Source organism: Pogoniulus pusillus, chromosome 40 (assembly GCF_015220805.1).
Source record: "Pogoniulus pusillus isolate bPogPus1 chromosome 40, bPogPus1.pri, whole genome shotgun sequence".
Lineage (NCBI taxonomy): Eukaryota > Metazoa > Chordata > Aves > Piciformes > Lybiidae > Pogoniulus > Pogoniulus pusillus.
This window is the reverse complement of record NC_087303.1, coordinates 5,827,504-5,839,936: the sequence shown is the minus strand read 5'-3', so window position 1 is coordinate 5,839,936 and position 12,433 is coordinate 5,827,504. Positions and strand designations below refer to the sequence as shown.

The 12,433-nt window shown below is 57.5% G+C and overlaps 1 protein-coding gene across 3 annotated transcripts in view; it reads right to left on the bottom strand.

Moving 5' to 3' along the window:
* Positions 1-12,433, bottom strand: part of SCN4A (sodium voltage-gated channel alpha subunit 4) — a 68,461-nt gene that overhangs the window by 54,615 nt on the left and 1,413 nt on the right. Inside the window, exons 2-8 of one of the 3 annotated variants that reach the window (XM_064174671.1) lie at positions 11,280-11,398; positions 9,395-9,484; positions 8,237-8,365; positions 8,039-8,130; positions 3,941-4,123; positions 3,758-3,823; positions 622-685 (exon numbers count right to left, since the gene is read on the bottom strand). In XM_064174671.1, the coding sequence (XP_064030741.1) occupies positions 622-685; positions 3,758-3,823; positions 3,941-4,123; positions 8,039-8,130; positions 8,237-8,365; positions 9,395-9,484; positions 11,280-11,398 (743 nt within the window). Of the gene's footprint in view, positions 1-621; positions 686-3,757; positions 4,124-8,038; positions 8,131-8,236; positions 8,366-9,394; positions 9,491-11,279; positions 11,399-12,433 lie in introns of all 3 variants that reach the window. The other 2 variants (XM_064174669.1, XM_064174670.1) reach the window with 2 other exon arrangements.

Below are 12,433 nucleotides of genomic sequence, written 5' to 3'. Positions count from 1 at the left end.
CCCCACAGCTGAACCAGTCCTGATGCCCAGATCCATCCCTCCCCCCCCCCAAGCAGGACACCGCTGGGATTCCTCCACCACCTACCTTTAGGGTCACACTCCCAGCCCCAGTGTGGTCCCATCTCAACCATCATGGTCCCACCTTCCCCACAGCTGAACCAGTCAGGATGAGATCCATCCCTCCCCCCAAGCAGGACACAGCTGGGATTCCTCCACCACCCAGCTGCAGGGCCACACTCCCAGCCCCAGTGTGGTCCCATCTCAACCATCATGGTCCCTCCTTCCCCACAGCTGAACCAGTCCTGATGCCCAGATCCATCCCTCCTCCCCCCCAGCAGGACACAACTGGGATTCCTCCACCACTCACCTGCAGAGCCACATTCCCAGTCCCAGTGTGGTCCCATCTCAACCATCACAGTCCCACCTTCCCCACAGCTGAACCAGTCCATCCCCCCCAACATGGTACAGCTGAGATTCTTCCACCACTGACCTGCAGAGCAACATTCCCAGCCCCACTGTGGTCCCACCTCACCCATCACAGTCCCACAGCCTGCACTGGGTGGCTCACCCTGTCCCAGGGAGACAGAGGGGACCTCAGCCACCTGCCTGAGCTGCACTCACCCAGCATCACTGCTGTTCCCACAGAGCAGGGCATCAAGAGCTCCATCCAGGAAGTAGAAGTTGGCTTCACAGTTGGGGAAAGAGCAAGACAGGAATCAATCAGCAATCAATCAACCAATCAATCACCACAACATTGATTTTTTGAGTCCTCAGCAGCTCCTCAGCATCAGTGGTGGGCACTGGGTCACCTCCTCTCTGCTGACTTTGTTGTTTGCATGGATCTGGTTGGCACCAGCCCAGAGTGATTTTGGTACTGAACCATAGACCTGTTTTGGTTGGAAGAGACCTTTCAGGTCATCCTGTCCACTCACTAACCCAGCACTGCCAGAGCATCACTAAACCACAGCTCTGTGCCTTTGAAACTCCTCCAGGGTTGGGGACTCCACCACTGCCCTGAGCAGCCTGGGCTACACCTTTGGGGGAAGAAATTGTTCCTCATGCCCAATCTCAACCTCTCCTGGAGGAAGCTGAGGCCATTTCTTCTTGTCCTGTCACTTGCTCCTTGGGAGAGGAGCCTGACACTCACTGTGCTCTTTCCCTCAGCTGTAGTCCATAAAGACCTCTGGAAACAGCCAGGGTCAGGCCTCTTGGGCAAGTGTGGTTAAAGTGTGGCCAGGGCTGGGCTGGTTTGTTGGGAAAACATCCAAACCAGCAGAGCAATCCCAGGAAATACCAAGGATGGGGACTGCAGGAGCCCCCAGAGAGCCTCTTGCTCCATGGCCATCATCTTCCTCCTGCTGCTTCCACCTCAACCAACCCTAACCTGCTGGGAAAACCCACCCTGCACACAGACCAGGTGTCCTTAAAGCTCCTCCTGGGCACAACCCCAGAGCCACAGCAGCTGCCAACCAGTGCCACCACATCTCAAGTGCCCCCAGGGAGACGTAGATCAGCACCTGGAGACACTCCAGCATGGGGCAGGCAGGTGCCAGCTGCAGAGCCCTTGCAGGAGCCCTTGCCCAGAGCACCTGCAGCTCTGCCTGGCTCTTTGCCAGCAGGCTTTGGTTGAACCTAGGAGGATTTGTCCTGCTTGGGAATCTCCAGCAGCCTTCTCCCTGGCCCAGGCCCAAGAGCTGTCAGCCTCAACACCTGGCCTCGGGGTGCTGCTGCTCTTGGCTCTGCACTGCTTAGATCCTGCAGGTCGACTTTGCATCCCCAGCTGAGAGCCCTGCAGTAACTGCTGGGCAAAGCAGCTCAGTTGAGACAAAACCCAACCTTCTGCTGAGAGCCCTCAAGGAGAGAGCAGCTATCCCTGAGGAGCATCAGCCACCAGCCAGCCCTGCCAGGCAGATTGTCTGAGGGTTTAAGCATGTTGCTGGAGTTTAAACTCCCAAACCAAAGGACAAAACAGCCTCTTTGGGCTGAGCTTGTTTGAAAGAAGCCAGGTAGGAAAGAAGCAAACTTAGGGCCTGGAGCAGAGCCCTGTGAGGAGAGGCTGAGGGAGCTGGGGGGGTGCAGCCTGCAGCAGAGGGGGCTCAGGGCAGAGCTCATTGCTGCCTGCAGCTGCCTGCAGGGAGGCTGTAGCCAGGTGGGGTTGGGCTCTGCTGCCAGGCAGCCAGGGCCAGAAGAAGGGGACCCAGGCTGAAGCTGTGGCAGGGCAGGTCTAGGCTGGATGTTGTTAGGAAGTTGTTGTCAGAGAGAGTGATTGGCACTGGAATGGGCTGCCCAGGGAGGTGGTGGAGTGGCTGTGGCAGGAGGTGTTGCAGCCAAGCCTGGCTGGGGCACTTAGTGCCATGGTCTGGTTGGTTGGGCAGGGCTGGGTGCTAGGTTGGGCTGGCTGAGCTTGGAGCTCTCTTCCAACCTGCTTCATTCTGTGATTCTATGGGGATCTGTCAGAGGACCTGTGCTTGATCCCACTTCTCCCTCCTTCCCCTCCTGTTGGCTGTTGTGAAGTTGAATCTACAATGCTCACAGCAGTACTGGCAGAAGGACCCAGCTGTGATACAGCTGTGGGGAGTGAGAAACTTCATTCCTGCATCTTTCCCTCTTCAGTTTTCCACCCAAAGTCCCACCAGCTCTGGAGAGTTTGGTCTCCCTGCTAGGATCATAGGTTGGAAAAGACCTCCAAGATCAGCAGGTCCAACTATCAGCCTAAGACCACCATGGCCACTAAGCCATGTCCCCAGGTGCTAAGCCCATACATTTATTGAACACCTTCAAGGGCATCCAGCTGAAGCAGCCCTTTGCCAGTGCCCACCACCGTGAGGACATTGTGCCCCAACTAGCAAGTGGGAGAGATGGGGACACAGCTTTGACCAGGACTTGCCATGAGGAAACCTTTCAGGAGGAGTTTAGCTTGCCCAGGTGGCTGCGTTTTCCCTGGCAAGGAGGATTTGATGCCATCTCTCCATCCTGTGAGCAGGCACAACCCAGTGAGCACAGCAGGCACACCCCAGTGACCACGACAGGCACAACCCAGTGGCCACAGCAGGCACAACCTACTGAGTGCGGCAGACACAACCCAGTGAGCACAGCGGGCACAACCCAGTGAGCACAGCGGGCACACCCCACTCACCACAGCGGGCACACCCCACTCACCACGGCGGGCACACCCCACTCACCACGGCGGGCACACCCCACTCACCACGGCGGGCACACCTCACTCACCACAGCAGGCACACCCCACTCACCACAGCAGGCACACCCCACTCACCACAGCAGGCACACCCCACTCACCACAGCGGGCACACCCCACTCACCACAGCAGACACACCCCACTCACCACAGCAGACACACCCCACTCACCACAGCTGGCACACCCCACTCACCACAGCAGACACACCCCACTCACCACAGCTGGCACACCTCACTCACCACAGCGGGCACACCCCACTCACCACAGCAGACACACCCCACTCACCACAGCAGACACACCCCACTCACCACAGCGGGCACACCCCACTCACCACAGCGGGCACACCCCACTCACCACAGCGGGCACACCCCACTCACCACAGCGGGCACACCTCACTCACCACAGCAGACACAACCTCCTCACTGCTCCTCCCTGCAAAGCCCCTTGGCAGGAAGGTCCGCGCAAGGCAACCCTCTCTGTGTGCCAGCGAGCAAGAGCAAGGAAACCGAGGAGCAGCGCAGGGGGAGGTGTTAGCAGAGGAGCAGACCTAAGAGAGTTCACCTTCATCATTGATGTAGGCCTCGAAGTCAAAGGTGCTGTTGCTGGTGAAGTTGCTGGTGAAGTTGCCTGCCACGTCCTCGGTGAAGTTGGCACCGCTGCCGCCGGCGAAGCTGCCGTAGGAGGTTGCGTTGGGCCAGGAGCCGTTGCCCAGCCCCAGCAGGAAGGTTGTGTTGGGCCAGGAGCTGTTGTCCAGCCCCAGCAGGCTGTCGTTGAAAGGAGGCCACCTCACACACTTCTGCCTCAGGTTGCCCATGAAGAGCTGCAGCCCGATGAGGGCGAAGACGCTCAGGCAGAAGACGGTGAGGATCATCACATCAGAGAGCTTCTTCACCGACTGGATCAGAGCCCCCACGATGGTCTTCAGCCCTAAGGGACAAGAGGCACTGCTGGATCTGAGGGAGGAGGGTCATGGAGTTCACCCCAGGTGTTGGCACCCTTAGAGCGGTGTCAGTCAAGCCTCCCCGAGCCTGGGTATGAGAATGATAGAAGGGGTTGGGTTGGAAGGGACCTCAAAGCTCAGTCAGTTCCAACACTCCTGCTAGAGGCAGGGACAGCTCTCACTAGAACAGGTTGCTCAAGGGCCTCATCCAGCCTGGTCCTGAACATCTCCAGGGGGGTTGTGGAGCACAGAAGCACCCAATGTGATCTTTGATCACATTGGGTGCTTCTGTGCTCCACAACCCCCCTGGGAAACCTGTGCCAGGGTCTCACCACCCTCAACCTGTGCCAGAGTCTCAGCACCCTCAACCTGTGCCAGTCTCTCCCCACCCTCCCTCTCAACAATCCCTTCCTCACCTCCACTCTCCCTCTCCCCTCTCCCAGCTCCAGCCTGGTCCTGAACACCTCCAGGGGGGTTGTGGAGCACAGAAGCACCCAATGTGATCTTTGATCACATTGGGTGCTTCTGTGCTCCACAGCCCCCCTGGGAAACCTGTGCCAGTGTCTCACCTCCCTCAACCTGTGCCAGTCTCTCCCCACCCTCACTCTCAAGAACCCTTTCCTAACACCCAGTTTCAATCTCCCCTCTGCCAGTCTAAAGCCATTCCTCCTTGTCCTGGCATGACAAGACCTTGCCAACAGTCCCTCCTCAGCCATCCTGTAGGTCCCCTTCAGATCCTGGAAGGCCACTCCAAAGTCTCCTGGAAGCCTTCTTTTCTCCAGGCTAGAAATCAGAGCCCACCCCATGATGGTGCCATCCTGTCCTTTTCTCACATCTGACCTTTTTTTGGCCCAAGCCACCAGAGCAGACCCATTTGCTGTGGCACATGGAGGAGACATTTGCCAGCCCAGCTAGAAGGTGCTGGGCACTGCTCTGAGCTCTACAAAAACCTCTGTGCATCTGGAATGCTGCATCCAGCTCTGGAGCCCCTGGGACAAGAGGGCTGTGGAGATGCTGGAGAGTGTCCAGAGCAGGGCCAGGAGGATGCTGAGAGGCTGCAGCAGCTCTGCTGTGAGCACAGACTGAAAGAGTTGGGGCTGTGCAGGCTGGAGCAGAGGAGGCTCCCAGGGGACCTTCTTGTGGCCTGCCAGCATCTGAAGGGGGCTCCAAAAAAGCTGGGGAGGGACTTTTGAGGCTGTGAGGGAGTGGCAGGAGTGGGGGGAATGGAGCAAAGGTGGAGGTGGGGAGAGTGAGGCTGGAGGTGAGGAGGAAGTTGTTGAGCAGGAGCGTGGTGAGAGGCTGGAATGGGTTGCCCAGGGAGGTGGTTGAGGCCCCATGGCTGGAGGTGTTTGAGGCCAGGCTGGCTGAGGCTGTGTGCAGGCTGCTCTAGGGTAGGGTGTCCCTGGGCATGGCAGGGGGGTTGGAACTGCCTGCTCCTTGTGGTCCCTTCCAACCCTGCCTGATTCTGTGACTCCATGATCAGCCTCCAGCTCCTTCCTTCTTAGGGAGGTTCAGGATCTGAGTGGAACCTACAGGCAGGCTGAAGAGGGACCATTCAGAAGGGCCTGTGAGGATGGGATGAAGGCAGTGGTTTGAAACTGGAGCAGTGGGGATTCAGGTTGGACAGCAGGAGGAAGCTGTGCACAGTGAGGGTGGGGAGACACTGGCACAAGCTGTCCAGAGGTGGTTGAGACCTCACCCCTGGAGACATTCAAGGTGCTGTCCCACGAGTGGTGCAGAGCCTTGCTGGTCCCTCCAGCCTGATCCCTTCAATCTGAAGCACCCCCAAAGTGTCCCAGTGAAGGTGACAGAGTGACATCTGCATGAGCTACTGGGAATAACTCCTCTGCTACCCCCAGCACAGGCATTTCTTCTACAGGGGAGGCTGATCCAGAGCTCCCTGGCAGGCTTTAGACACAGAGGATGTTCCCACCACCCGTGGATGCTGATGCTGAGCTTCCACACGTGGAGGCATCCTCCAGAGACAGCCCATTTGGAGCCCTGGCACCATCCCAGCTCTCTCCATCTCCAAAGTATTTAGGGTGAACATCTGCTCTCCAAGGGCTTGCCTTTGGTCAGCATGGAATGGGTTAGGTTGGAAGGGATCTCAGGACTCATCTACTGCAACCTCCCTGCCATGGGCAGGGACACCTCTCAACTAGACTGAGCTGCTCCAGGCCTCATCCAACCTGGTCTTGTACACCTGAAGGGAGAAAGCAGCCACAGCCTCCCTGGGCAGCCTGTTCCAGAGTCTCACCACCCTGGTACTGAAGAACTTCTTCCTCAGCTCCAGCCTAACTCTGCTCTCCCTCAGCTTCAAACCATTTTCCCTTCTCCTCTCTCTAAACACCCTCAGGAAAAGTCTCTCTGCAGCCTTCCTGCAGGACCCTTCAGGCACTGGCAGGCAGCTCTAAGGTCCCTCTGGAGTCTTCTCCATGCTGAACATCCCCAGCTCCTTCAGCCTGTCCTCACTGCAGAGCTGTTCCAGCCTTTGGATCATCTTTGTGGCTTCCTCTGGTCTCTCTCCAGCAGCTCTGTGCCCTTCTGCTGAGGACACCAGAACTGGAGGTTGGAGGTGAAGTCTGAGCACAGCAGAGCCAAGGAACACAATCCCCTCTCCTGCCCACACTCCTAAGGCTGCAGCCCAGCACACAGCTGCCTGCTGGGCTCCATGAGGGCACTGCTGGCTCCTGGGGAGCTGCTCAGCACCCAACACCCCCAAGTCTGTTTCCTCAGAGCTGCTCTCAACCCACTCTGCACCCAGCCTGGATTTGTGCCTGAGGTTGTCCATGATGGGCAACCACTGAGGAGAAGCTTTCTACAGCAGCTTATTTTTGCAGCTGCTATTTCTGCAGAGCCTCTTGGGGTCATCTTATTCCAGAAAGCAGCAGCTAAAAGCAATTTTTAGCCTGTTGGATGGAGGGAAGGACACACTCTCTCTCTCTCTCTCTCTCAAAAGATCTGAACCCAGAAGATCTGGAAACTGCAGGGCCACAAGAATTTGTTCTCCACCAGAAATGATCACTTGAAGTTCAGTCTCATGCTTCTTCCAGAACTTCCATGGCACCAAGTTTGGCCAACAGCCCTCAGAGGGGCTTGGGAATGTGACCCCAACAGCACAGGCTGGGCAGCTGAGGTGATGTCAGGCACTCACCCTGTGGCATCCCAACCCAACACCAGAGAGGTCAGCAGTGGGGACAAGGCTGAGTCTCCACCTCTAAGGGCCAAGCAAAGCTTGTGTTAACCAAGCCCATAAACACAAGGTGAGCATTTAAGGCATCTCCAAGGAGCCCATAAAACATCATGTCCAGCTCCTTGGGGACTTTCCCTGCCCAACTGGGTGGGAGTAGCTGACTTCCAGATGGAAAATCATCACAACATCACCTGGATGAGCTTTAAGATCCCTTCCAACCCAACCTATTCTAGGATAGCCCAGGGAGGTGGTGCCCAGGAAGCCCCATGCCTGAAGGTGTTCAAAGCCAGGTTGGATGAGCAGTGTGGTCTAGAGGGAGATGTCCCTGCCCATGCAGGGGATTGGAACTGGATGAGCTTTAAGATCCTTTCCAACCCAACCTATTCTAGGATAGCCCAGGGAGGTGGTGCCCAGGAAGCCCCATGCCTGGAGGTGTTCAAAGCCAGGTTGGATGAGCAGTGTGGTCTAGAGGGAGGTGTTCCTGACCATGGCAAAGGGTCTGGAACTGGATGAGATTTGTGGTCCCTTCCCACCCTGACTCTGTGATCCAAAGGCTGGTGGAGGTGGAAGATTACTGCTAAGTGTCCAACACCTTTTGGCCTCTGTTTTCTCCTGGAGCTGACAAGAGCACAGGGAATTGCTGTGAACTGTGGGGAAGCCTCAGCTCAAGCCAGGGGAAGGCACAGAGAGGAGACCCCCCCAGTCCCACCTGGTATCACGGTGATGGTTTTCAAGGCGCGGAGGACGCGGAAGGTCCTGAGAGCAGAGATGTTCCCCAGGTCCACGAACTCAGTGATGTAGCTGCAGGGCAGGAGGAGAGAGGGCTTCAAGAGGTGTGCCAAAGCCCCTGAGCCTGTTTCTCAGCCTCCTTCAGGGATCCCTCTCCACCCCATCCCACCAAACTCACGCCATGGAGATGACCATGAAGTCCAGCCAGTTCCACGGGTCGCGCAGGAATGTGAAGTCGTCGATGCAGAAGCCTCTTGACAGCACCTTGATGAGGGACTCAAAGGTGTAGATCCCAGTGAAGGTGTATCTGGAATGGGAATGGCCACTCAGGACTGGGCTCAGCTGTGTCCAAGGGTCAGCTCAGGCTGAGGCTTTGTCTGTATCTGCTGGTGGCACCACTGTGGGGACCTGAGTTTGAAGCCTCATGGACACAGAGCATCACTGGAAGGGACCCCCAAAGGATCAGCCAGTTCCAACCCCCCTGCCATGCCCAGGGACACCTCACATTAGATGAGGTTGCTCAGAGCCACCTTCAGCCTGGCCTTAAACACTTCCAGGGATGAGGCTTCCACCACCTTCCTGGGCAGCCTGTACCAGGCTCTCACCAGCCTCGTGCTGAACAACTTCTTCCTCACATCCAGTCTGAATCTCCTCATTCCCAGCTTGGTTCTATTCCCCCCACTCCTGCCACTCCCTGGCAGCCTCAAAAGTCCCTCCCCAGCTTTTCTGCAGCCTCTTTCAGATGCTAGAAAGCCACAAGAAGGTCTCCTGGGAGGCTTCTCTTCTCCAGATAAGAAACTAGCTTCTTGCAGCTTGGAGGAGCCAAGCTTCAGCACCAAGAGAGGTTTCCACCTCACCTTGTAAATCAAGCTGGGGCATCCTGAGGTCCCTTTGGTGACTTCTGCCACCCCTCTGATCCCAGCTGATGTCTCCTCACCACCAGGCTCTGTGAAACCCTGCTGAGACCTGGTTGTGCAGAAGCACAGCAGGAAGTGCTGGATTTTCCCCCTTCTCACCTGGGGCTGCTTCTCCACGCTCCTAGGACTGGTGGATCTGCTCAGCCTTCTCCAGACTATCAGCACTCAGCTAACCCAACCTGCTCTGTAGTGGTGTCCTGTCATGGAGACCTCCACCAGATATTGGGCAGCTCTGAAAGCCTCCCACTCTCTGCAGTGCTTACTGGAGAACATGGGCATGGCTTCTGGCATCAAGAGGGCATCTCCTAATGGCACCTGAGGGTTGTCTGCATTCCAGCATGGTCCTTCCTCCTCCTGAGGATGGCCAGGCTGGGGTGAAGCCATGGCTGGGGGGGGAGGAGGGGGTGGCAGGGACTTACTCCACGTTCTTGGACCACGCTGGGGGGTTGCTGAGCGTCATGAACACGCAGTTGGTGAGGATGGTGATCATGATGAACATGCTGAATAATTTAAACCTGGTCAAGGAGAAATGCTCTGGCTGCTGCCCAGGCTCCCCCCTCCACGTGCTGAAGAAGCCAAGCACTCTCCTCCTCTTGTCCTGGCTCCCACCCTGCTCCCGTGCCCTGCCCTGCTCTTCCTGCAGCTCCCTCTCGGCTCAGTTCTGTGCTCACACTTTGCTATTAGTCCTCCTGCTCCCTTGCATGGTCCTGGCTCTTCCCCTTCTTTTCTGCTCCCCTCTTCATCCCCATGGTGCTGGCTCTGCCTCCCTTCTTGTCCTCTGGGCTCCTTCCTCTCCATCAACTCGGGACACATCTTTCCCCACTTGTCTGACCCCTCTGCCACAAGCGGCTCTTCATTTCCCTCCCACCTCCTGGCCACCAACCCCTGCTGCCACCACAGCTCTGCTGGGAACACCTCCCACCCATCCTGGCATCCCTCTTGCTCTGGAGCTCCTTTTCTGCCTGTCCATCTTGTCTCACATCAAAAGCCTCAGCACAGCTCAAGTTGACTCCTTCCCTGTGCTCCAAACCCCTGATTCCTCTGCCTTCTCTCTCCCAAAGCATGCTTTGAGCTTCCCAGCTCACCCACTTCCCACATGGGGAAGGGGAATCATAGAATCATCCTGGTTGGCAGAGAGCTCCAAGCTCCTGCAGCCCAACCTAGCACCCAGCCCTGCCCAACCAGCCAGACCATGGCACTAAGTGCCCCAGCCAGGCTTGGCTGCAACACCTCCAGCCACAGCCACTCCACCACCTCCCTGGGCAGCCCATTCCAATGCCAATCACTCTCTCTGCCAGCAACTTCCTAACAACATCCAGCCTCAGCCTGCCCTGCCACAGCTTCAGCCTGGGTCCCTTTCTTCTGTGCCTGGCTGCCTGGCAGCAGAGCCCAACCCCAGCTGGCTACAGCCTCCCTGCAGGCAGCTGCAGGCAGCAATGAGCTCTGCCCTGAGCCTCCTCTGCTGCAGGCTGCATCCCCCAGCTCCCTCAGCCTCTCCTCACAGGGCTGTGCTCCAGGCCCCTCCCCAGCCTTGCTGCCCTTCTCCAAACACCTTCCAGCACCTCAACATCTCTCTGCAATTCAGGAGCCCAGAACTGGACACAGCACTGCAGGGGTGGCCTGAGCAGTGCTGAGCACAGGGGCAGAAGAACCTCCCTTGTCCTGCTGCCCACACTGCTCCTGAGCCAGCCCAGGATGCCATTGGCTCTGCTGCCCACCTGGGCACTGCTGCCTCCTCTTCAGCTCCTCTCTCCCACCACCCCCAGCTCCCTCTCTGCCTGCCTGCTCTCAGCCACTCAGTCCCCAGCCTGCAGTGCTGCTTGGGATTGCTGTGGCCAAAGTGCAGAACCCTGCCCTTGGCCTTGTTCAATCTCATCCCCTTGGCCTCTGCCCACCCATCCAGCCTGGCCAGGTCCTTCTGCATGGCTCTCCTACCGTCCAACAGCTCCACAGCTGCTCCTGTAAGCATTTTCCTTCCTTTCCAAGCCTCTCCAGACCTCAGAGACCTTGAACCTCTCTCTAGGAAGCTCCATCCCTTGGAGTTCTCCCCTTCTCCAACCAAAACTGAGCTCTTGATGGCACCAAGTTACCCAAAGCCTTCCAGAACCCTCTCCTTGGGAAGGGACCAGCACACCTGCTCAGCAGGACGGTGAGTCCTGACCATGGCAAGGACCAGCCCAGGAGATTTCGCTCACCACACCATCATGAGACAAATCCCTCAGCCATCTGCCAGGGCTGCTGGCACTCTGAGCAGCAGGGCTTGGGCTGGCAGTGGAGCAGCAGCAGCAGTGAGCAGAAGGATATGAATGGATCAGCACTTTGATGGCTCCTCTGCGGATGGGGTGGAAGGGGCCCAGCAGGTAGAGGGCAGGGGTGGCCGAGAAGCGGAAGATGGCCTTGCCTTTGTTGAGCACTATGAAGGTCTGCAGAGAGAAGAGAGGAGGGAGATAGGTTTTAAGTCCCTCTGCACACCCCCAGACACCTCCTGAGTCGGCTGCTCCCGGGAGGGGTGAGACCTCTGTGCGTGCTTCAGCTCTCCAAAGGCTTGGGGCTTGGCCAAGGAGCAGTTGTCCACTGAGTGATGATGCAGACACCACTCTGATCTTCTGCTCACAGCCAAAGATCTAATTTCACTCATTAAGATCTTCCAATTAACCTCAAACCAACACACTGAGGGAGAAGCAGCCACAGCAGGCTGGGGCTGTAGATCACCACGATGTGGCCAGCTGAGACCCTGAGGCGTGGCAGAAAGAGGAGGAGGTCACAGGAGCAGAGAATCACTGAACTTCAGGGGTTGGAAGGGACCTCCAGAGATCATCCAGTCCAACCCCCCCTGCCAAAGCAGCATCACCCTAGGGTAGTTCACACAGGAATGCATGCAGGTGGGTTTGGAAAGCCTTCAGAGAAGGAGACTCCACATCTCTGGGCAGCCTGCTCCAGGGCACTGCCACCCTCACTGTAAATGAGTTTCTCCTCATAAAATCATAGAATCAGGCAGGCTGGAAGAGAGCTCCAAGCTCAAACAGCCCAACCTAGCACCCAGCCCTGCCCAACCAACCAGACCATGGCACTAAGTGCCCCAGCCAGGCTTGGCTGCAACACCTCCAGCCACAGCCACTCCACCACCTCCCTGGGCAGCCCATTCCAGTGCCAATCACTCTCTCTGACAACAACTTCCTAACAACATCCAGCCTAGACCTGCCCTGCCACAGCTTCAGCCTCTGTCCCCTTCTTCTGGCCCTGGCTGCCTGGCAGCAGAGCCCAACCCCACCTGGCTACAGCCTCCCTGCAGGCAGCTGCAGGCAGCAGTCAGCTCTGCCCTGAGCCTCCTCTGCTGCAGGCTGCACCCCCCCAGCTCCCTCAGCCTCTCCTCACAGGGCTGTGCTCCAGGCCCCTCCTCAGCCTTGCTGCCCTTCTCTCAACACCTCCCAGCACCTCAACATCTCTCTTGGATTGAG